This window comes from Pseudorca crassidens, chromosome 2 (assembly GCF_039906515.1).
Source record: "Pseudorca crassidens isolate mPseCra1 chromosome 2, mPseCra1.hap1, whole genome shotgun sequence".
Lineage (NCBI taxonomy): Eukaryota > Metazoa > Chordata > Mammalia > Artiodactyla > Delphinidae > Pseudorca > Pseudorca crassidens.
In genome coordinates, this window is record NC_090297.1 from 45,700,854 (window position 1) to 45,724,661 (window position 23,808).

The following is a 23,808-nucleotide window of genomic DNA, read 5'->3' on the forward strand; positions in this document are numbered from 1 at the left end:
AATATTAATAATAGGAATATATTCAGATCATTCTTTTGTAAGATTAAATGTGTAATGAGATGATGACTTTTAAGTAATTAAATGAGATTATGTATGTAAAGCACTTGAAGGGCACCTGGTACATAGCGCTCAATATTGGATGAACTATTGTTAATACTCCAGTACGGCCCTCCTGTCTGCTGCTCCACTACCTGACGGCTCTTCCCCACCATGTCCACATGGCTCACTCCTTCACCTCCTTCAGGTCTTTGCTCCAATGTCACATTCACAGCCAGGACTTCCTGACACCCTAATCCCCATCCCTGCTCCCCAGCACTCCTGATACTCTCTCTCTCCCTACTTTTATTCTCCATAGCATTTATCATCATTTAACATGCTAAATATCTAGGTTTTGGTTTACTGTGTTACATTCTCCCTCTACCACCTGACTCCACCCCAATTAGAATGTAAGCTCCAACCAGGTGGGCAGGATTTTTGTTTGTTTTGTTCACTGCAGGAGCCCCAGTGCCTGTTCCAAGGGGCACCAAACTTTTTCTGCAAAGGGCCAGACGGGAAATATTTTATGCTTTGCAGCCCATGTCATCTCTGTCACAACTACTCAACTCTGTTGTTATAACATGAAAGCAGCCATAAAAATATGTAAACAATGAGCGCAGCTGTGTTTCAAGAAAACTTTATTTACAAAAACAGGCAGTGGGCCTAATTTGGCTTGTGGGCCACAGTTTGCCAAGGCCTGGCCTAAATCATTGTCTGGCACATTATAAATGCTCAATAAAGATTTGGTGAATGAATTAATTAGTGAATAAGTGAATGAATGAGCACAAGACACCTGGTACAGGGACTGGTACTCAATAAATGCTTATTCCTTCCTATTTTATACTTAATAAATACAACAAGGTAGGCCATGATGTACTGTATTAGAGGTACAAGCAAGGCGCCATGCAAGTACTGGGAGGTGGCAGAGTCCTTCTCTTGGGGTGAGGGAGGACTTCAAGGGTGTCGAAAGCTGGGCTCCCCTAGAAGCAGGCCCCGAGTCAAGGATTCGAGGGCAGGCAGTTTCTTTGGGAGGTGATCTCAGGAAACACTGGTGGGAGAGTAGGGAAATGAGAGAAAGAAGGGCCAGAAATGAATACAGTGTGTGATAACGAACGGGCAGCTTACAGCTATGGACCACTGGGTCTCAGTCCCACATTCCTCCAAATTATCTTATCCCCCCACCCACCCCTGTTTATAAGGTTCAGGTATTTATCCAGTTTCCACTCCCCATTGGTTGAAGGCTGCTCCCAGGGGTGTCAGCTACCCAGTGCTTCCAGCCAGGTGGAGAGTGTCAGGAACTTGCAGTAGGATGACATTAGTGGGTACCAGGTTGGTGAGCAGAGAGGGGGCGTGGCGGGCACTGAGGTGATACTTGAGCTGGCCTTGCAAACACCATCTTGTTTAAGATACTGTTTTCAGGTCTTTGATGCCCACAGCTAAGCCTAATCCTAACAGGGACAGTCGCTAATAGCTGTTGCAGTAGACAGACAGACAGAGAGCATCTTCTTTCTTCCTTCTTTCTTTCTTTGGCTGCGTTGGGTCTTTGCTGCTGCACGCAGGCTTTCTCTAGTTGCAGCGAGCGGGGGCTACTCTTGGTTGAGGTGCGCAGTCTTCTCATTGCGGTGGCTTCTCTTGTCGCGGAGCACTGGCTCTAGGTGCGCGGGCTTCAGTAGTTGTGGCGCTCAGGCTCAGTAGTTGTGGCTCGCAGGCTCTAGAGCTCAGACTCAGTAGTTGTGGTGCACAGGCTTAGTTGCTCCACGGCATGTGGGATCTTCCCGGACCAGAGCTCGAACCCATATCCCCTGCTTTGGCAGGCGGATTCTTAACCTGCGCCACCAGGGAAGTCCCCAGAGAGCATCTTCTGTCCCTTGCACCCGGTTGGAAAACTTTCTGTGAAGGACTCTGATTGGCCCAACCTGGATCACGTGTCTGCATTTGCAGTCAGGGGGTGGGGTATTATGATTGGCAGCCCTCTGCCACCACTCAGAGAGGGGAAGGAGTGCTTAGTAGCCCAGGAAGGAGAGGTTCTATTCCCAGCAGGGAGGGGCACTGGGCAGATGGAAGCAGTAGCTCTCCACCACAGTAGGGGTTCTTAGGTTTGTTTCTTTTACTTTGTGGATGACAAATAAAACTCACAGAGGAGCTGCAATTTAATGAAAAAATTTACATGCCAAAATAGAAGAAGACCCAGCATAGAGCTATAGACTGGTTTGGGAACATAAATATGAAAAGTGCATTCAGATTTTTTAAGTGTGCAGTTTATAAATCAACATATGTGCTAGGAGAGAAACTAATCTAAACCCCAAATAGTTAAAAAGCCATTCGTTAGTACTCTTTAGCCTGTCTGCCATTCAAGGCAGTGTGTTGGGTGTGTGGGGGGGGGGACTTCCCTGGTGGTCCAGTGGTTAAGAATTCACTTTCCAATGCAGGGGACGTGGGTTCGATCCCTGGTCAGGGAACTAAGATCCCACATGCCACGGGGCAACTAAGACTGCGTGCCACAACTAGAGAGCCCGTGCGCCGCAACTAGAGAGAAGCCTGCACGCCACAACAAAGAGCCTGCACAACTAAGACCCGACGCAGCCAAAAATAAATTAAATATTTTTTAAAAATCAAGGCAGTGTGGGAGGAACTCAGGAAAGTTATTGAAGCTCCCTGAGCCTCAGTTTCCTCATCTGTAAAATGGAGACAATGCTGATACATAGCTCCTGGGCTTGTGAAGGTTAAACGAGGTGAGGCGTGTGAAACATGGGCCACAGGGACTGGTCCATGGCAAGTTCTCAGTGAATAGTTTTGATGATGATAATGATGATGATTTTTTTTTTTTAACCTCCCTGTGGGAATAGTCACTGCTCAAATTGTTCTTCTGTGGCCATCTAGAGGCCAGCTGGAGCTTTTCCACAGCTCCACAGGAGTTTCTGCTCACCACTCTCTCCAAGAACACCCCCCTCTGCTTCTCGTCCTCATCTCCAAACTAGAGAGGTCAGAGTCCAAACAGACCCGGGGGTAGGAAAGGTCCTTCAGGTAAGTGGAACAGGGTGAGCAGAGGCGGGAAGCAGGACGTGGGGGCCACTACTACCAATGTGCAGCCTGGTGAGGCTGCCTGGGGGAGGAGCCCGGGCAGGAGCGAGCAGGTGGTGTCCCTCACCCCCTCAGCAAACCTTGCCAGTAACTTCAGCCCCGCGGCGCCAGAGCCAGAGCCGGGGAGGGTTTCTTTCTGGAAGCATGCCCATGATGCTGGGGATCTGTTTCCATCTGCTCATTTTACTGCTGAGTTGTAAAGTGCTAAATGTCATTATCCTCCCCTTCCTTAAACAAGAAAAAACGTTAACAGCCTGAGAAAAGGAGATATTTCACTTCATTTGGCATCCAGCCACCACCATCTACACAGGGTGCTCCCTCGGGGCCTGATTAGAGACGGGAGAAGACCTGTTCTGTTCTGCTTTCAGCTGCTGGCACCCGCTCTGTGCAGGCTCCAGGGTGGGCACTGGCAGCTAGAGGCCAGGCCAGAGCTCAGCCAGGCTGCGGGCAGAGTAGCCAGCCACCTTCTGAACAATTCAAACGCTGTAATAGGTGCCACAACATAAAGTGAGAATGGGAGCCAGAGCAAAGTGACTTGATCAAGGTCACCTTGCTTATTAGGGTCTGTGTTCTATGTGGCAAAGGTGAACTTGAATCAAGACATAGAAATTACATAAAAGAAGGTTTCGGCTCAATAAAAGGACAAACTCAGAAAACTTAGACTGTTAAGAAATGGATTGATTCCATCAATAGGTAGTGAGCTGCCTGTCTGCCAGAGGCATGCAAGTGGCTTAGATACTCCTTTCAGAACACTCACTATTGAGAGAATTCTGATTTAGATGGAGAGGCTGGAAGAGGTGATGATTAAGGTTCTTTTCAATACTGAGATTCTAAAAACCTATAACTGAAAAATCTTACCTGTTTTCATGATCTGTAACATGCCTAGTTCATGCTGGCTAAACAGGAGTTTCTAGCACCTGATGTGGGCTGCTAGACACAGAGGAAGGAATGGGCAGGCAGCACAAGGTGCGATTCATCTTCATTACTCCGATTATGGGGTCATTAAGGCTTTTACTCTGCAGTGCTCCCCTAAGGAGCTCCCGCTGCTTCAGCTGTGTGACAGAGAGTTGTCCTCCCAGCTGCCCAGTAGGCAGGGGTGTTCCACAGGACTCAAAGCTGTAATTGAATAAAGATCAAACCAGCCAGAGCCACGATCCTGGCGGACTGCCAGGCCTGGCCTCAGCAGGGGCTTGCTGAAGAGGCGTGGCCAAGGACACGTCCTGAGCCCCAGGGACGGCCATCCTCTCCTCCGCACTGGGGAAAGGCCGCTAACACAGAATGAGTGTGAACAGCGTGGAGGGTGGAGTAGCCAGCTCTGCCACCTTAAACCTCCGAGAGCTTCCCATTGGTCTTCCAAAGTCCCCACTGTGGCCCACAAGGTCCTGCATGAGCTGCTCTGCATGCTCTAGACTGTGAGCTCCCTGAAGGCCCGGGCAGGGTCTGTTCTGTTCTGCACAGTAGCCCCAGAGCTTGGCACTATGCTTGGCACTTTGCCGTTGCTCGATAAATGCTGAGTGAATGACTGGTAGGCCTGTGGTCTTCCTGGACTTAACAGAAGTGAGCTTGGCGAAGGAGGCAGCCCCAAGGGCAGAGAACACTGGACCAAGGGGCTGGAGGTGGGGTTTGAGTTTCTGTCTGTCACTGATTCATTGCTTGACCTTGGGCAAGTCCCTGCTCTCTTGCCTCAGTTTCCCTACCTGGGCCTCAGTTTCCTAGCCTCAGATTTGGGGATTTGGTCTAAAGCTGGAGAGGAGGTGGAAAGAAAGCCCATGCTCTCCGGTTGAGCTCTAGCCTGCATAGTTCCCTAGCTGGCAGACCTGGCCCCAACCTCAGCCCTTGTGGACCTGGTGATGGAGTCGCCGGTTTGGGACTGACGTAGCCACGTCCCTACTGTGAGTTTACTCAGTTCAACAACCAAAACTGAGCCTGTCTTACGTGCCAAGCTCAGTGCTGGGTCATGGGGCTGAATCAGACGTGGTCCTTGCTGTAAAGAGCCAGAGTTGAATGGGGACAACAGTCATGGTGACATCATTATGGTGCAAGGACAAGGGAATATAAGCAGTGCAGAGGGACACAATACCTTGAGAGTGTGCACAAAACGGAGTGATTAATGAGAGCTGGAGGATTTGGCAAGACTTCCTGGAGGAGGCACCTTTGAGCCTAGCACTTGGGACAGAAATTACAGGAAAAAAGCCAGTGGAGGAACGGGATGTACAAAGGCACAGAGGTAAGGCAGTTTTCGAGCAGGGAGACTAGTACACTGTGGGGAGGGAGTAGGGTAATGACAGGTTGCGTTGGGGATCACAGGCCCAACTCTAGACTACCCATGACACATCTCCCAGGGAGGGCTGTGTCCCAGGAGACAGCACACACGGGGTAGGTCTGGTTCTTCCCATGCTTACGTGTGACCTTGTTCAGTGTCTCAATGTCCTCATCTGTAACCAGGATCATGATGCCTACTCTTCAAGGCTGGTGAGAAAACTGCATGAGTTTACATGTATGAAGTGTATCGCACACAAGAGGCAGTTCCAGAAATGGGGTTTCCTTTCTCTTGTTGGCTTCTGTCAGTACCCCTGACAGAAGCCCTAGTGGGTGTTTGTTAGTCATTTATATGATTCTGTGAATGAGATTATCGGAAAGAAGCTTATTGAAAAGGTCTGGCAGGAATGGAGGGAGAAACGCATGACCTTGAGGACAGGAAAAGCGAGGAAGGAAACAAACTGGGAAGACTGGGGAAGGGACAAACCTCACCAACTTCCCAACTTCGCCAGTAAACCACCTTGAATTCAGTTTGTCTGTCTGGGGAAGCAGGAGAAGAAAGAGATGGGTTCCTGTCATAGGGAAGGTCACAGGTCACAGCCATGGGTGGAGAAGGGATGGGGGAGAAGTGGACAGGGCTGTGTATGCTGCCTGCTGTCCAGTCACCTCCTGGACTCTCCTGCAATGGAGATGAGAGGAAGGAAGGAGGGAAAGAAAGTCACCACCTGAAGTGGTGAGCCATGATGAGCCCTGAGGTGGGATTCAAGGGCCTTAGGGTGGCCTCACTGTCTGGATTTCACAGGTGCCTGGAACGACAGCATTATCCCAATGGATATCAGAGTGCCCCAGGTGACAGGTGACACGTAAACCCTTAACACGTAAACACTTAATGCTTTAGTGTTACCAGTTTATTAGTATTTTTCCAAACCTGAAAAATGCTGAGAGTAAGTTGGAGGGACAGGGGTGGGGAGGCTAGGAAGTGTGACTCTGAGCAAGCTACTTCCCTTCCAGGGCTCTCAGTCTTCCCATGTGCACAGTGAGACATCCGGGTGCGTGATCTCTAGGGATTGCACTTTTCGGTCTGTTCTCCATCTGTCACTGGGGACATGAGAAGCGATGCAGGGGTGCTGGCCTATCCTGGGTACAGTCTGAGCATCAGGAAAATGAACAAAGCAGTGAGTATAACTTTTTTTTTAAAAGGGGAAAAGTGCAAAATAAATCACAAACCATGAAGGGGGTCTTGCCATTGCATTTACGTACAACCAGCATTCTTGCAGTCTGGAAAGAACCTGATTTGGAATTTTAGGTTAAAATAGATCTTGTAAGTAAGTAGGACCACAAGAATCCAGCTTGAACGTTCTGCTGGCAACCAGAGCCTAAGTACTTTGACAATAAAATTCCACGTCTAAGAGTCTATGACTATGATTCCAAAATTCCAAGATTTTCTTCACTCTTTTGTAGAAGGTTTGAGATTGGGAGCAGTTGGCACTTCCTCGGGTGGTGCCCCTACTTTCCCCCAAGAACAGAGAAGCCAAGCAAAGATACTACTGATGGGCTTTATTTCAGGGAGTTTGAGGGCCTTTCAGACCAAGCTGGCCAAGGATGAGGGCTGCTGCAAGGCTGCTAGAGAGGCAGGAAAGAGCCCTGAGCAGCCAGGTGTAGACTACCGCCCTTCCCTTACTTGCTCCTTAGCAGCTGTGCCCTCTTCTCTAGCCACGGCTTCCCTGGAGGCAGGACCTGAGACCTACTCCAGTCAACCTAAGTAAAGGGGGCCTTATTATAAGGATAGAGCGTGGCTCACGGAATCCAAAGACAGGCTCTTGGGTACTAGAAAGCCACCAAAATGGAGGCAATTATCTTCTGTATCTCTTGGGAGGCTCCCTATTATTTTTTCTGCATATTTGTACAATTTGGTCCTTCAATTCAGTTTCCCAGTGGCCCCTCGCGTCTGCCCCAGCTGAATCAGGCCCTTTTGCCTCCGTAGGCACGTCAAACCGTCCTAGGGTCCTAACGTTTCCATTACAATTCCCGAAAGAGAATCCGACAGGCTCCCCGAACCCGCCAGCTTACGGCAGTGAAAGCCGGTGTGCAGCGCCCCGACCAGGTCCAATCACTTACAGGCGGGGCCTCAACGGGGCGGGGCCTCAACGGGGCGGGGCCTCAGGGACCTTCGAAGGAGAACGCGCGGCGGCCCCTCCGTGGGCCCGTGCCCTCCCGCTGCATGGTCTCGAAGAGGAGCCGCACCAGCGCCGGCCGTCCCTGCGCCACTAAGGCCCGGGCCAGCCCCAGCACCTCGCCCGTGTGGCCGCGCCACACGCGCTGCAGCTCCTGGCGCAGGCGCGCCGCCGGGTACTTGTCCTGGGCGCAGCGCAGCCACGCGTCCACCTCGCTGCCCAGCTCGCCGTCGCTGAGCTGCGCCTGGCTCCACTGCGCCAGCAGCGCCTCGAGCAGGCAGCCGAAGCCCTCGGTGTGGCTGGAGCCCGCGTCGTCCAGCTCCACGGCGCGCTTGAAGCAGGCCGCCGCGTTGGCCTCCTCGCCTTTGATGCGCAGGCACTTGCCGCGCAACAGCTGCAGCTCGGGCAGCGTGGCGCCCAGCTCCGACTCGCCGGCCTTGGCCAGGAAGACCAGCGCCTGGTTCAGCGCCGCCTCGTCCACCGCCAGCTGCTCCTGCACAGCGTCCACGCCCATGTAGTAGTAGACCTGGGGTGGGGGCTTCGGGGTGAGCCTTTCTCCCCTGCCGTCGCCGCTGCCCGTTCATTCCATTCCCACACTTGCTGTTTTAAAAATTCCACGCATTCATTGCCACCCTCCCTCCCTCGACAATTATTCATCGCAAATTTTGGTGCCCCTCTCCTGGCAAAGGAGACAGTACTCTGATTCCAGTTCCAGCCCCAGCGCTCTCGGCCATATAACCGTGAGCGGGGCAATCTCTGGGCCTCAGTGTTCTCATATATAAGATATTGTAACCTCTGGTAGTCATTCCGTGCTCGCGGAAGGCACAGAAGGATACAGAATAATGGCCCACACTTTCTGAGTGCTTAGAAAGCACTGGGCCCTGTTCTGAACGCTGTAGGTGCATCATCTCCTATCATCCTCACCAATGCAGTAGGAGGCAGGTACTGTTATCAGGCCTGGGGATGCCCCGCGTTCCTCCCTGTGTCCTCAGTGCCCAGGCCTGGCCTGGCAGAGAGTTAATAGGTTTTTAGTCAGCTATTGGCTACCCTAGCCAAGAGGCTACCTTACCTGGCCGATGTTCAGGTAGGTCTTGAGGCCTGGGCACACCTTGACCACCTCCTCGAGGTCGGCCTTGGCGCAGGCCAGGTGGTTCCTGTCAGGCATGCCCCCGAGCCCCATCTTGCTTCGCTCCAGGTCATGCAGGTAGGCTCTGACGTGGATCTGCCCACAGAGAGTCAGCTCAGGGAAGATGCTCAAGCAAGGACCCTTGCCCTCTTTTCTATCCTAAATAAAGGTTTTTTTCTTAACAGCAGCTCAGGGAGGTCCTGTGGTGCCGTGGAAAGCCCCTGTGACTGGACTCGGGAGTCCGAGGTCCTACTCCTGGGCCAGCTTGGGCTAGCCACTCCACTTTCTGGGCCTTACTACACTGACCCCTCTCTGTACAATGAAGGGCGTTGGATGGAGTAAGAGCCATTCATTCATTCACTCATTCATTCAACAAATATGTATTGAGTGCCCACCATATGCCAGGCCCTGTGCTAGGTACTGGGGTACAGTGCTGATAAGAGAGGAGGTCCCTGCCCTGGCAGAACATTCTAGTAGGGGAGATGATCGTAAAAAAGTACGTGGTACCACTTCAAGTGGTGACAAGTGGTATGAAAAAATAAACAGGGTGATGGGATAGAGGTGACTAGGGGAGGGGGTTGTTTGAGATGGGATGTGAGAGTCTGTGTAAGCAAGTAGTGTGGGAAGAATGGCAGGTGGCCCAGCTTACAAGCATCAAATTACAAATGATTCCAGACCCTTGCCTTCATCACCACTTCCTCCCTTTTCCCCCACATCTATCTGGAGCATTTAGAAAATCTAGAGGCTCAGGAGGGGTAGGGAAGGGGTGGAGAAGGAGGAAGTAAGAAAAAGGGGGTCATTGTCGTTGAAGGTATTAATGCTTTATAGCCATTGGTGGGCTCTGGTTCTAAGACAGCTTCATGAGGTGGGGGTGGGGTGGGAGTGGGAAGCTCTGCCTTTGGAGCCAATTGAACTTGGCTGAATTCCAGCCCCTCCCCCTCTTTATTAGCATGACCTCTGTGAGGCTCATTTTCCACATCTGAAAAATCAGTACACTAAGATCTTCCTTGGAGAGTTACCATGACAATGGAGAGAATATGTTCTAGCCAGGACCTAGCACATGGTAGGTGCTCAGTTCATTCATTCATTCTTTCAACAAATATTCATCAAGAGCCTGCTACGTTCCAGGAGCTGAGGATATATAGTAGAGAGCAAAATGACAAAATTCCCTGCCCTCAGTGGAGTGTGTATTACAGCTGGGGGGAGAGACAGTAAACATGATAAATCGGCAAATAGTGTGCTAGGGAGTGATAAGTGCTAAAAAGGAAAAACAAACAAAGACAGGAGGACACAAAGTGTTGGTGAGAAGCTGACATTTTCAAGAAGACGGCTGCTAGCAGCTCCGCCTTTTCTTCAAGCCCTCTGGGAAGTGAGGGAGGAAGCCAACTGGATATTTGGGAGAAGAGCATTCTAGGCAGAGGCCCTGAGGCAAGATCATGCCTCAGGAGCTGCAAGGACCCCAGTGTGGCTGGGAGGGAGGGAGCTGAGCCGGGGTGGGTCAAGGTCATGGGCCAGGTAGGGCCTTAGGCTCACAGCAGGGCCTGAGGCTTTTACACAGATGAGTTCCCTTCCCTTCTGTTCCTTCCTCCTCACTATGCCCTGCCTCCATCCTGGTGCCAGTCTGGTCATCTGAGTAGTAAGTGTGATCTTTGGAGCTACAGGGAGACAGCGAGCATATGCTACAGGCCAACCTGTGATGGCGTGAGGAGAGTGAGGTTTGGATTCCCCCTAACGGAATGCAGGACCCCTTGAAGGTCACTGCCTCTCTGTTGCCTCATTAGTAAAATGACACACGTTTGGCCTCTCACAGGATCTTGCGAGAATTCAATCAGGCCATGAATATGAAAGTGCTGGGTGAAATGCAGAGTGTTATAGAAAGGTGTTATTATTTACTATCAATCATGAGTAATATCACTACTATTGATAATGACCACATCAACTGCCATGAAGGAACTGACTGTCTAGTACCTGCTGGCAAAATGATTATGTCATACAGACCAAGACCAAGGGAGCAGATTCGCCATCATGTCCCATGAAAGGTAGTGGAGGAGGCTGTCCAGCCTGGAGCAAAGCGAACTCAGAGCTCCACCTCTTTGCCCACAAGCAGATGGGTTCTGTAGGGGCTCCAGAGGGCAGATCTGGGACCAGTAGGGGGAAGCCAGAGGCACGCAGCTCTCAGTTAAATGAGTAATCTGCTGAGCTCAGTGACCATAGTGGACTGCCCCAAGCGACAGTGAGCCAGTTAAAAATATACCTAATAGGGGCTTCCCTGGTGGCGCAGTGGTTGAGAATCTGCCTGTTAATGCAGGGGACACGGGTTCGAGCCCTGGTCCGGGAAGATCCCACATGCCACGGAGCAACTAGGCCCGTGAGCCAGAACTGCTGAGCCTGTGCGTCTGGAGCCTGTGCTGCGCAACGAGAGAGGCCGCAATAGTGAGAGGCCCACGCACCGCAATGAGGAGTGGCCCCCACTTGCCACAACTAGAGAAAGCCCTCGCACAGAAACGAAGACCCAACACAGCCCTAAATAAATTTAAAATATATATATATATACCTAATAATACTGTTCAACCACTTATGAACTCTTACTATGTGGTCAGTACTGAGTTTTACACAAGAGTCTAATTTAATTCTCATAACAACTCTGTGAGGCAGGTACAATCACCTCCAGTCTATAGAAGAAGAAACTGGGGCTCAGACTTTGGGCAAGAGTATTCTGTCTACAGTCCCGTAGCGTGTAAGCGGTGCTGTGGGATTTGAACCGAGGCCAGCGGCGTTGAGAGCCAGAGCTCTGATCTACGACATCAGACCTCCTCCAATATACCCTCTGCCTTTCCCAAGCACCTCCCATGCTCCAGGCACCTGCTTTAGATGTTATTTCACTTAGTCTTCTGACCACCTTTTAAGATAGATGTTATTGTCCGTATCTTCCAGATTGGGGAATGGAGGTTTGGAGGGGTAAGTGGCTTGCCCCAAGTCCCACAGTGATGAGTGGGGAGGCCCGAATTCCACCCAGGTCAGTATGACTGCCGAAGGTTCTAATCAAAGAGGAGGCTGGCAGGTTGTTGGCCAGGTCATTACAGAAGGGATGAGCAGTGGGTGGGAAGCTCCTTCATTCTCTCACTCAACAATCTTAGAGAACACAAACTGTGAGCCTTGATGACACCTACGCTCCCTTCCACCGTGAAGGCTCCCTGACCTCTGGGCTCTGGCCACAGGGTCTTGGCCGTCGTTCTCTGATTCTGGATGGCAGGATGGGGTGGAGCTGCGGGCAGACTCACCTTGGCCCTTGTGCAGTACGCCTGCCAGTTGAGCTCCGGATCTCGTAGGGTGTCCAGGGCCATGTTGCAGGTACCCATGGCCATATCCTGCTTTCCGAGGAAGTGGAAGATTTTGGCCAGGTGATTCAGGATTGGGGGTTGGTCCTTGGCAATCTCAATGGCCTGGGTAAGGGAGGAGGTAAGAACAAACCATTTGTCTGGCTGTTTGCCAGAACTGGAACCCCTTCTCTCAGTAGAGCCATATTACCCCAAAGATCTTATTCTTCATATCCACCACATCATGGGACCCAACACTTTGGGCACAGCTCACTGGCACTCAACTCCTGAGAGCCCGACTCGCTGACATGCTCTCTGCCATGTTCACGGGACACGTCCAGTGAATCCCTCCAGACCCCAGGCAGACCCCTCTTCCTCAGACACGTCGCTGTGTGCTCCCCCATTTTCCTGGGGCAGGTCGGGGGAGGGGCCAGAATCAGCCTCCACCTCCCCCAGACTCACACAGTGTTTCTAGCTGGGCACAGCACTGCCCCCGCCACCACCCCAATATTGTTACTGACAGCTGCCTGCCTTGTGTTTGTTGCTGCCCCTGAGATGGTGAACTGCAGGGCAGGGGCCCCATCTGTCCACCTCTGTGCCCCGCACAGAGTAGGTTCCCAAGGAGGGGCAAAGGCAGTGCGTTAAATTGGACACAACTCTCGGAACACACGTGAACCAGTGTTTATGCTCTGCTCTCACTAAGATCTGTCACCAAGAAATTGCTCATTACTGAGCAGCAAATGCTAGGAACGTGCCCCGGCCAGAGCGTCGTGCTGACTGCAAGGGGAACGAAAATCACAGGGTCCCTGGCCTCCAGGAAGGTCTTCAAAAACTGAGCTAAGTGTGGAAACTGCCACAGAAACGAGGTGCCAAGAATAAGGCTTGAACAGCACTTTACGGTTTACAGTGAACGGTTTCATCCACTGCCTCCTTTCAGTCTCTCAATATCCTAGATGGTGGATGGATCACATAATTAACAGATAAGGAGGTTCAGAGATGGAAGTGACTTGTTTTAGGGTCACAGGGCCTATGGGCAGAGCTGGCATCCAGACCCCAGCTAACCTCGTCTTCTTTCCACTTTGCTCCCGGGGGTGTGAAGGGGAAAGGCCTGAGGGTATATCTGGGAAATCGTGACTAGCTTAGAAGACAGGCCTAGAGAAGTGGAGAGGGTCTGACTCATAGGCCAAGAGGACAAGGGAGCACTTTGGCTTTGTTTGGGATGGAGAGAAAGGTCTGGAGTAAGGGCACTCCCTGAGTAAGGCAGGGAGGTGGGGATGACACCCAGAGAAGCAGCGGGTTCCAGGAGAGGAGGCTGAGGTGTCAGTCTCAATCCGGGTTCGGAGAGCTTCTGTGGCCGGGGGCACATACCTTGCCAAAGCAGTCCAGGGGGTCGGTCCCTGAAAACCCGCAGTCATGGATGCCCATGGGGGTGATGGAGAAGGTGTCCTTCCTCTCCAGCAGCATCCCGAGGTAGCACCAGGCCAGAGCTGGGAGTGAGGCCGGGAGAGGGGTCTCAGGCAACAGCGGGGTGGAGAGAGGGAGGGGAGCCACGAGGAGGCAGGGGGCCAGTGCCACCCCAGGCGTCAGCCCCCAGGAAGACAAAGGGAGGGGAAGTGGCATGAAATCACTGTGGGCCAGCCAGGGACCGAGAGAAACAAGGGTGGGGAGAGGGACGTGTGAGTGGAGGGATGAACAGTTTCAGTGCTTGTTGTGTTTACTGTGTCACGCGGGACACCCTGCTCTCTGACTCCAGCTCTCCCCAGCTCTGGAGCTCTGGTCCCTGTGGAAAAATGACTCGACTCCCCTCCAGAACAGCCTTCCCTCCTCCCACCACAAAATGGGGATAAGAGGCTGCAGTGGTGAGAACTCTGTTTCTTACACTTTCGGTCACAGACAGGCCTGGACACGTGCACCTGGAGTGATCTGCAGGCGCCCGTTCACCTGTGCGAGGTGTGCGAGCTCCCTGAGGTGAACAAGGGAGTGGATGAGACAGAGGGTGAGGGACACCGAAACAGTGCTAGAGGTGGGGACAGTGACAAGACTGGCAGGGCTGGTGGCGGGTGCAGGGAGGACGGGGCAGAGGCTCCTCTCCCACCCGTCCCCACGGGTCCTGCCTTGGTGGTGGGGTTCCGACGACTTGAGGACTTGCCGGAGCAGGGCCAGCGTGCGGTTGAAGGCCGGCAACCTCTTCTGCTCCTCGCTGCCCAGCTCCAGGAAGATGCCATCTAACCTGTGGCAGAGAAGGGGACGCGGCTGGTCAGCACCCTTCCAGCCGTCCCCAGGGTGCCGCGAGTCCTCCCCAGGCCAGTGGGCAGGGAGAGGAACTCGGGGAGCCCTTGCCACGCAGATGGGCTCAGCCATTTCTCCCCTGGTTTCCAGGCCCCACCTCTCCCCGTCCCTCCCCACCATCCCATCCTCAACCCATAGCCTGACCTGATGAAGAGCGTCGCCATGGTGAAGTACCAGCCCCTTTTTTCCTCGTTCGGGATCTAGGGAAGCAGAGAATGGCTTGTGCTGCTGCTCTTGAAGCACTTGGGACATTGTTCATAGACTCCCATGCTTTCCCTGAACCCTGAGAAGCAGCAAGTACACTCTTGGTCATAGCGCTGGCTCTGCCACTGGCTGGCTGGGTGACCTTGGGCGAGTCACTTCACTTCTGTGACCACAGAGGATTTGACAAGATGACCTGGGTGAATGCCCCGAGCAAGGTGTCCATCACAGAGCGGGCGTGGCGTCCATTTCCTTCCCTCCCCACTACCGCAGGGCCCACACTCCACCAGTCACCTTCCCCCCCCCCCCCCCCCCCCCCGCTTCTCCCCTTTGGCGCCATCCCTCAGCTTCCACCTTCCTGAGGAAGCCCCTTTGGGCATGCGAGTGAGTTCAGCTGAAGCCCAGGACCCCACCCTGAACTGTTTTTCTTGCCAACTTTGCTGTGCATTTAGACTGACTTGGGCACCAGATAAAATATTTATGGGAGTAGCTGCTCCTGCCTTGGGAAGGAATTTTAATGAAAACCAATAAAACCCCCAGTGCATATCAGCAGCTCTGCCTCAGGCTCCAGCCCCTCCCTCCACATTCATCTCCTGTGGTTGATCTCCAGGCTCCATTCTGCACTCACCACCCGCCATCCGCAGAGGCTTTCTCAGCTCAGGGCCCCTGTTATCCCTCCACCCCACCCTCAGCAGCTAGGATGAAGCATTAAGTCCAGCCAGCATTTCTGTGGTGTGAGGCATCTGTGGTGTGAGGCCCAACTATGATGTGTTGGGTGCTGTGGAGCTGTGGCACTGAATGGGACCTGCACCCTGGCCCACATGGGCTCACAACTCGGTTGGGGAGACCATAAATAATGGGGTTTGAAGGAGCGCCTGCCACATGCCAGGATCCTGACACTCATCATCTCAATCTCACAACAACCTATGAGGTAGGTGTCATCCCATTTTACAGAGGCACATACTGAAGTTCAGAGAGGCAAAATGACTTGCCCAAGGTCACACAGCATGCAAGTGTCAGAGCTGGGATTTGAACCCCATTTGTTAGTCTCCAAGGCCCTTGCTCCCCTCATTACACTGGCTTACCAATAGCTATAATATGAAGCAGGGTTTGGTCAAGGCTGAGAGGGGGATGCAGACAAATGCAGCAGGATGAAGAGGCCACTTCCAGCCAGAAGACTCTGAGAAGGTCTCATAGAGGATGGGCTGTAAGGTGGGCCTTGAATAGCAGTGGTATTTGAGAGGGTGAGGTGGGGGACAAGGGCATTCCAGACGGGGTGTTCAGCACGGACACGAGTGGGCAGCTGGGGAGCATGGGGCACGGTGAGTATGACTGGGGTGTGGCGGGAGCTAACGTTGCCAAGTTAGGCTGCGACTGCTCTGAGGTGGTCTTGGATGGTTCGGAGGAAGAGAGGAAGGGGGACCTGTGAGTTGATCTCAGTGAACAGTGTGATTGCCCATAGGGGAGTGTCTTGAATGCTGACCCAAGCCAGGTCTGGCAGGAAAGCCAGACCAAAGACAAAATTAGAGCAGAAGGAACACCAGGGGCTATGGGAGGAGGTTTCCTACATGATCCAGGGGTACCCCCAAGACTTCTAGAGGAGGACGTGCTGGAGCAGGGTTCTCAGGGACAAGTAGGAACCAACCAGGTGGATACAGTGAGAGAGGGCGTCAGATGGAGGGCACATCATGTGCAAAACCTCAGAGATGAGCGAGCAGGTGTGTCGGGGGCTGCATGCAGCCCAGAGCGGCTAGAACCCCAGTTGTAAGGGGCGAGGGGATGAGCCAGCAGGGGAACATCAGGAGGGTCCCCTGAGTGTCAGGCTCAGGACCTGGAAGTCATCTGCAAGGCAGTGGGGAGGCATAGAAGGGGTTAGAAGTGGGGAGTTATCCTGTTACTTAGGTTGGAATACGTGTATGCGGGCTCGGCTGGGAACAGGGCTGTCTGGAGGGGAGAGGGGCGGGACCCAAGGATTAAAGGGCATCCTTGAGAGCGCAATGGAGAACACTGGCCAAAGCAAAAAGCTGGAGGGGCTGCCAGATGACCTTACCTGCTGCACCTGCACGGGACCTGGGACATGGGAAGGGGACTCAGATTCATGGGGCACCTACTGTGGGCCAAGCTGGCCAAGGACCTTGACATAATGTCAGCACCTGTCTGTGTGAAGGACCAAAGGCACGTGTGCCTCAGTCTCCCTGGTTGCCTGTGGCTGTGATCTCGTGACCTCTGGCCCCATGCCTGCTTTGAGGTTGGCCAGACTGAGTCATGGTGGGGTGACACAGAACTTGCTCCCCCTTTCAGGCTCCTGACAAGGAGATGTGACCACAAGTGACAGCAGGTATCCTAGACTAAGGGAGGGCTACAGTGCAGAGAGCAGAGGCTCGGGTGGCTAACAGGTCTGGCCACAAGAGGGGGGTGACCCTGGGTGGATGTGTTACCCCTCAGAGGCTGTGTCCTTACCTGCAAAGGGGCATTGAGAGGCAGTGACCAGCCTGGGGACCGTGCCCATAAATCTCCATAAACGTTCGCCCCCTTTCTCCTGGTTTGGGTTAGAAACGTGCAGAATTAGGCGTGTCTAGGAGGCTGCTTTGCCTTATTTCAGTTCTAGGTGGGGCATCGAAGTCTCAGGCTCTGGAGTCCGCGGCTATCCTGCCTCACCCCACTCTCCACCTCTCTACCCCACCACTCTGCTCCTAGGGCCTCACATGCCCTGTGGGGTCCACAGATCCCCAGTGTTGAAGAGCAGTGTGTTGTCCTCAGGGCTCTCCCTGGTTCATAGCCACTTTCTTGTTTGGTATTCAAGATGCAAGAAATTAAGTTATGTGTCCACATCACACAGTTAGTACATGACAGAGTTGGGACATAAACTCATGCCTTCCTAGTCCCAGCCCGAAGCCTGTCCACAGCACTCAGTTATCTTGATCCAATCAATCCCCTTACTATGTCTCTGAGAACAGTGAGACCACAGAGGTGAAGCAGCTTGCTCAGGGTCACACACTGGTTAGTATCAGGACTTAAAACCCAGTGGTTTCACCACCATTGTGATAGTCTTGAGTAAGTCAAGGCTGGTTATGGTTTGCACTAAGTAAGCAATACTACCACCTGGTGGCAGAGTGCCTGAATTGCAGGGGCAACTCCTAAAGGTTAACTCCCCTTCTACTTGAAGACTAAAACTGATTTTCAGAGAAGTAGCTAGCTGAGTGACATCTCTATGACAAATCCCAAATGTAGCCCCTCCTCAGATCCCACTTAAGAGTAACATTTGCAGAGTTTCCCTGGTGGCACAGTGGTTGAGAGTCCGCCTGCCGATGCAGGGAACACGGGTTCATGCCCCAGTCTGGGAGGCTCCCACGTACCGTGGAGCGGCTGGGCCCGTGAGCCATGGCCGCTGAGCCTGCGCGTCCAGAGCCTGTGCTCCGTGGCGGGAGAGGCCACGACAGTGAGAGGCCCACGTACCACAAAAAAAAAAAAAAAAAGAGTAACATTTGCAGGAGGGCTTATGGGGTCGCGAATCAGGAATGGAGTTAATGGTATAAACAGACCTCGTTTGAAGCCTCACTGTGCTTGGGTTCCAATCCTCCATCCCTGTGATGGAGCTAGTAGAGAGAGTCCATTCATTTTGCTGTGCAATTCTGGTCTTAAAATGGGCTGTCTCTTTAAAAATCCTTCTAGTTGTAACTGAAGCAGCAGCTGAAGCTGTTACCAGGGGCAACCTGGCAAGCCACGTATGCTAAATTAAATTAAACAGGCCTCTGACTGCCCCCTCCCCTCCTCTCTCCTGGAGAATGAAGTTGCTGTGAAACCTCTTATGGCTGCAAGGAATTCACTTCCAGAGTTGATGGCTCCCAGAGGCAATATATTTGGAGGCAGCCTGGGAGGGGCTGACAGCACCTCTGCCAGGAGAGGAATATTGACTGAGGGCCTCCCCGTGTGGGCTTTGGCAGGACACCCCACCTTTTCTCTTGTTCATCCTCATCAGGACCCCGTGAGCCGGGGGTTCTGGGGTCTATGAGGGGGCACTGGCCAGAGCGTGAGCCCGCTGAGGCTTCAAGCTGGCAAGGCCCAGGCACCAGCACTGCCCTTAAGTAGCTGGTTAGATTCTGGTACTAGGTGAGGGTGAGAGTGAGGCACCGACTTCAGGCAAGGGGCTCTCAGGACATCTCCCCGCTCCTCCGAGGCCCTCACCAGTATTTCCCTCATTATAGAGATGGGGAAACCGAGGCTCAAAGAGGCAGAGACGTGCCTACTTCACCTATTTCAGGCCAGGTCTCTGACTTCAAATGCACCTTACTCCCACAACACCTCGCTGCAAGTGTTTGTACAGTGCTTACCATTTACAAAGTGCACTCACACAGATGCCACATGACCCTCAGAAAGCCCTTTGTGGAATGTAGAGTGGGTTAGCATCACCCCCCTAGTACAGATGGGAACACTGAGGTGAGAAGACATCCTCACAGACACAAAGCCAGTGTGAAATCCTGGACTGAAACCTGGAAATGCTGCTTTTTTAGCTATACTAATAATAGTGCCTTTTATTGAGCACTTACTATGCACCAGGCACATAATTTACATGTGTTAACTCCGGGGTTACCTAGGAGGTAGGGACTACAATTATCCCAGTTTTACAGAAGAGGCACCTGTGGCCCAGAGCGGCATAGCTAGAAGGTAGCAGAGCTGGGAACCCAGCAGCAGACGAGTGGTCCTCGAAGTGGGGTCCCCCGCCCAGCAGCATCAGCAGCACCTGGGAATCTGATAGAACCACTGCACTAGAGTCTAGCACTGCAGAGAGCCAGGTGCAAATGGCAGGCCAGTGCACCAGTGCATCTCTTTTTAAATGAACAAAAGGATCAGCAGTTGTGATCCTCTGGAAGCCTGACGATCCAAGCTGCTACAGCTGGGTGGGTAACTGGCAAAGGTGGGTGACCTGGCAGTACCTGCAGAGAATATCAGGATGAGGATTAGACGTTACAGAGCAGGTTTGTGTTAACTTGGCAGATAGAAGGATGGGTCTCAGCTGGCTACTCCATTTACTTCAAAAGGTGGTCCCCACAGAAGGAGATGTTGCAGGGCTTAGCTATTTTAGAGGATTTCAATAGAAGATCTCAATGTGCTAATGGTTTATGAATCTATATGTGTCTGCGTAGGCTCTACAGAGACCTTATTGGTTCTTAAGGAAAATGTTTGCCTTGCAGTTTGAACTCTGCCCCTGTGGACCTTGTATTCTGTGTTTCAGAGTCAGTTCCTGAGAGCTGACTGATTCTCTTTCAGGGGAGGGGGGATGAGAAGGAGGAAAGAGAATGAACGTTTCTCAACCATCAACTGTCCACTGGGCACCTTCGTGCATCGTGGCACTGAATCCACCCGCACAGCAGCCCGAGAAGGTGTCATGCAGCCTCCTCCTTTTACAGGTGAGGAAACAGAGGCTAAGAGAAAAGCTGCCCGGCCAGCCCCACAGCCCAGGGGGAGGTGCCAGGATTCAAGTTCAGATCTGCCTCCCTCCAGTGCCCCTGTTCTTTCCACCTCATCAGGCTGACCCTGTCTGTGAAGGCTGACGCTGCAGAAATAAAAGTCACCAGGTGGCAGGTCTCGGGACCATGCTCTTCCTGCTCAACTGGAATGTCCTCTGTGATGACAGAGCAGCCTCGGGCTCTGCACGCGGAGCTCCGGCCCCAGCCCACCTGGCTGGCCTGGCACCCCTGAGGGTCTGCCCCAGAAAGGCTGGGCAGCGGTTTCTCCTCATGCAGCTCCTGCCTCGGTGGGGGCGGGGAGTAAACAGAGGGTTGAGATTGGAGTCCCACCCCTGCCTCTACCTCCCCCAGGGTTCCTTGAAAGTCCGCTGGCCCAGCCTGGGCCTCAGTTTCCACATCTATAAGCAGGGATGATCGACTGGGTTTGCCTGTGTCACAGGCACATGGGTGGGAGTGATCAGTGTGACTGGGCGCTGTGCCATGGAGGTGAGTCACCTATTCAGCCCTCGCTGGGTTCCCTGCATGGTCTTTGTGGATTTTAAGAGTGGAGCAGATCGACTGCAGCTCCCCATTTTCACCCCCTTTCTGGTCCTAGATCGGTCACGCAGACGCAGACTCTGTGAGCCAGCTTTGCTTTGCACTGGTTCCACAGACTCGCAGGACTGAGTAGAGCCACTTCTCTATTCCATGGTCCCTAGAGAAAAGGGACCCTGTCCAGTCCTGGGTACAAATCCAGCTCTGGCACCGGGTAGGTCTGAAGAAGTCCTGCATTTTCTCAGCCCCTCCCATGGGTCTGGGCTGTGTGCACCCTTAACACACTCTATCTTTCCTCCTGTGAAGAAGGCAGTTGGGTCAGATGATGCTACAGGCAACTTTGGCTCTGGGGTCCTGTATCAATAAGGACAGTTCCCAAAATTGCCAGGTGTGGAGGGAAAGAAGCCAGCAGCAAATTCAGAAGGTGCTGTTATGCAAATGCGAGCAGCACCGAGGCCATCAGAAGGCTGGGGCTAGAGTGTCAGGAAAGCTGTCCCTCAGCCTGGGCTTTATGTCGCAGAGAACTGAGTTCAGTTCCAGCCAGCCACTCATGGCTGTGTGCCCTTGAGCAAGTTGTTACGGCTCTCTGAGCCTCAGTTTGCTCATCTGTAGAATGGGGTTAATAATAGTTCTGATTCCCCAGCATTTCTAGGAGCAAGTGAGATAATCTGTGAAAAAATCACAAGTGCGCAGTCCCTAGCTCATCGTCCAGCGTCATCCAAACCAAACCACTCAGATTTGTGGAGCTCTGTGTGTGTGTTTGCAAGCACCATGGGAGGAGAAACCCTGCCCATGATCTCAAAAGTTGGAGATCAACTCTAAAGTCCTCAAAACGCCGTGCCTGACATTCCCCAAGCTGTGGTTTCCTACCTCCCTCTGTGTGTTTATGTGTTTTCTTCTGCCAGGAGGTTCATTCCTTCCCCCACTTCTCTATTATCAAAGTCCTTCCTGTCCCTGAAATCACCCTGGCCACCACCTTAGTCCAGTGACAGAGGAGGAAATGTCCACCGTCCACAGAGGACTTGCCCACTATCCCACAGCCAGTCGGGGCAGGGCTGAGGCAGGAACCCAAATCCTGACCCCTGGCTCCGAGTGGGGTCTTCCCCGATGTCATTGTTCTTTTCCTAAAGTTGGCTCTGGGCTGGGCTGGGCTGAGGGCGAGCTCAGGAAGGGGCAGGAGGAAGTGGGAGGAAGCAGAAAGAGGGCGGGGGCTCACTTAGAAGGAGTCCTGGCAGCCCCATCAGGGGATGAGGATGAGAAGGACGCGTCCATCAAAGCTCGCTGGGGCTGGGCCTTCCCTCCGTGACCCGTTCCTCCTCCCACACCCCTGCCAGGCTGGTACCACTGTCCGCATTTCACAGAGGGAGACATGGACCCTCAGAGAGGTTACACAGCCAGCCCAGGTCACCCAGGGCGTCCCTGCAGCCTGCAGATTCCCACACCAACACTCTGACCTCAGTCCCAGCAGCGCATCTGCCTGCACCGTGCGCCCGAGTTGTCAGGGTTTGGAGCTGTGGGACGAAGAGGTGAGGGAGAAAGGGAGGCTGGGGGAGAGAGGGGGGCATGTGGGAGGTGGAGAGCTGTTGGGAGGGCAGCTCCTTGAGGAATTCCCAGGTCCTGGGGCTGGCCTCCCCAATGGTGGCACAGCTGTGTGTGTCTGTCGGTCCTTCCTGCCTGGCGACTGTGTGGATGCCTGCACCTTCGTTTGTTTGTGAGGCCGGCTGCTGGGCCTACCAGCACTGGGTCCATCCCCGCCCGCCCCAGCAGGCCCGGTGAAACCTGGATGGCCTGTGTGCACCCGGTCACCTGGGGCGAGTCCCCTCCCTGAGCCTGTTCTGTCCTCTGTGCACCAGGGAATCACAATACCAGTGGCAGTGTGTCTGTGAGGTTTGAATAAAAATCGGATATGCTAATGAACGTAACATTCTGAGCTCTGTGCCTGGTGTACAGGCTGGATCAATGGCGCCCACTGTGGTGGTGTTTCCTGTTACCACCCTGAGCCTGCTCTGGGCCAGCAGCAGGGGTGAAGGATCTGCATGTGTGTGCACCTGTGCGTGTGTGTGCAGGTACATGTGTGTGTGTGTGTGAAGCCACACAATATTGCAGGAAAAGGGGAAGAAACTCAAATGATTGAGTTAGCTTGGGACAGAGATATTACTTTTTTAGAGAAATATAAGTTCGAGTTACTTTATTTTAGAAAAATAATGGGAATTTTAAGACTAAAAAAACAAATTAAATTTAGCAACAGTCACAAACCCCTCTTGGGTGTCCAACCCCGTTCCAGACACGGGGTGGTAGGTAGAGATAGAGGGTCGCCCAAGACAGAGGGCTCACCCTCTAGGGGGCAAGACAGAAACCACTGTTATAGAGCAAAGCTGAGGGCTGTGGCGGCCAGAGGGTGGGCAAGGTGAGGGGCTGGGCGCCAACATGATCTACACTCTGCCTGGAGCCCTTCACGGTCTCTCACTTAATCCTCACAGCAACCCTGTGAGGTGATGTTAGAATCCCACCTTGCAGATGAGGAAACTGAGGCTCAGAGATGTGAAGTGACTTGTCCGTAGCCACCTGGAGATGGAGGCAGAATTTTAACCGAGTGTGTCTAACTGCAAAGTGTTTGCTCCTAATACCCACTCAGCCTGGAGACTCCAACAAGAATCCGTCTGTGAGTGTGTGTGGAGACGTGACGGGGGTGCGGAGGAATGACGGATAAAGCAATCTGCCTCATCATATTTTTGTAACTTGAGGACGAGGAAAGGGAGGGAACTAAGGGCTGAGAGGGAAGGCACAGACACTCGTCCACTCGTACACAGACATGCGGCTTATTTTTGGATTATGGGCTGAATTACTAACCTTTGTAATGTTTCCTCTTGTAATTTTAGTTAGCAGATGAGCAGCCGTCATTGGTTCTTTGGTTGCTCTTTATTCTTTGAGCTCCGGGGGCTCCTCCTTGCCTGGGACAGTCCCAGCCCCCTCAGGATGGAAAATCTCCTGGAGCTGCAGCACTGGCTAGGGTCGGACTCCTGGCCGCCCACCCCCAGCTGCGCTCCTGTGGGTGGCGACCCTCTCAACTGGAGGTCCCTCAGCGGCTGCTCCACTCTCCCCACTCCTCCTTCCCTGACCCCATGCTGACTTCGCCTCTGCCCTCGTCCTTCCTATCCCCCCACCACTCCCTATACACGGCAACCCTCTCTCTACTTCTCCACACTTCCACCCTAGATTTCCAGGAGGTGGCCGGTGTGGGGGGCTCCCCTGTCCATCCTGCCGGCCATCTGCTTCACACTTATTGCACCCCAATTCTCCCACCTCTCCAGAAAGAGCAAAGG

General features: G+C 53.1%; 1 protein-coding gene across 8 annotated transcripts in view; it reads right to left on the reverse strand.

Annotated features, from left to right (window-relative positions):
* Positions 1-664: 664 nt before the first annotated feature.
* TTC22 (tetratricopeptide repeat domain 22) overlaps positions 665-23,808 on the reverse strand; it is a 28,065-nt gene continuing 4,921 nt past the window's right edge. Inside the window, exons 2-7 of one of the 8 annotated variants that reach the window (XM_067726288.1) lie at positions 14,427-14,482; positions 14,108-14,223; positions 13,362-13,480; positions 11,958-12,119; positions 8,620-8,835; positions 665-1,084 (exon numbers count right to left, since the gene is read on the reverse strand). In XM_067726288.1, coding sequence (XP_067582389.1) covers positions 881-1,084; positions 8,620-8,835; positions 11,958-12,119; positions 13,362-13,480; positions 14,108-14,223; positions 14,427-14,482 — 873 coding nt within the window. In that variant the 3' untranslated portion in view covers positions 665-880. Of the gene's footprint in view, positions 1,085-6,269; positions 6,525-6,918; positions 8,151-8,619; positions 8,836-9,497; positions 9,934-11,957; positions 12,120-13,361; positions 13,481-14,107; positions 14,224-14,426; positions 14,483-23,808 lie in introns of those variants that run through there. The other 7 variants (XM_067726290.1, XM_067726286.1, XM_067726287.1 and 4 more) reach the window with 7 other exon arrangements.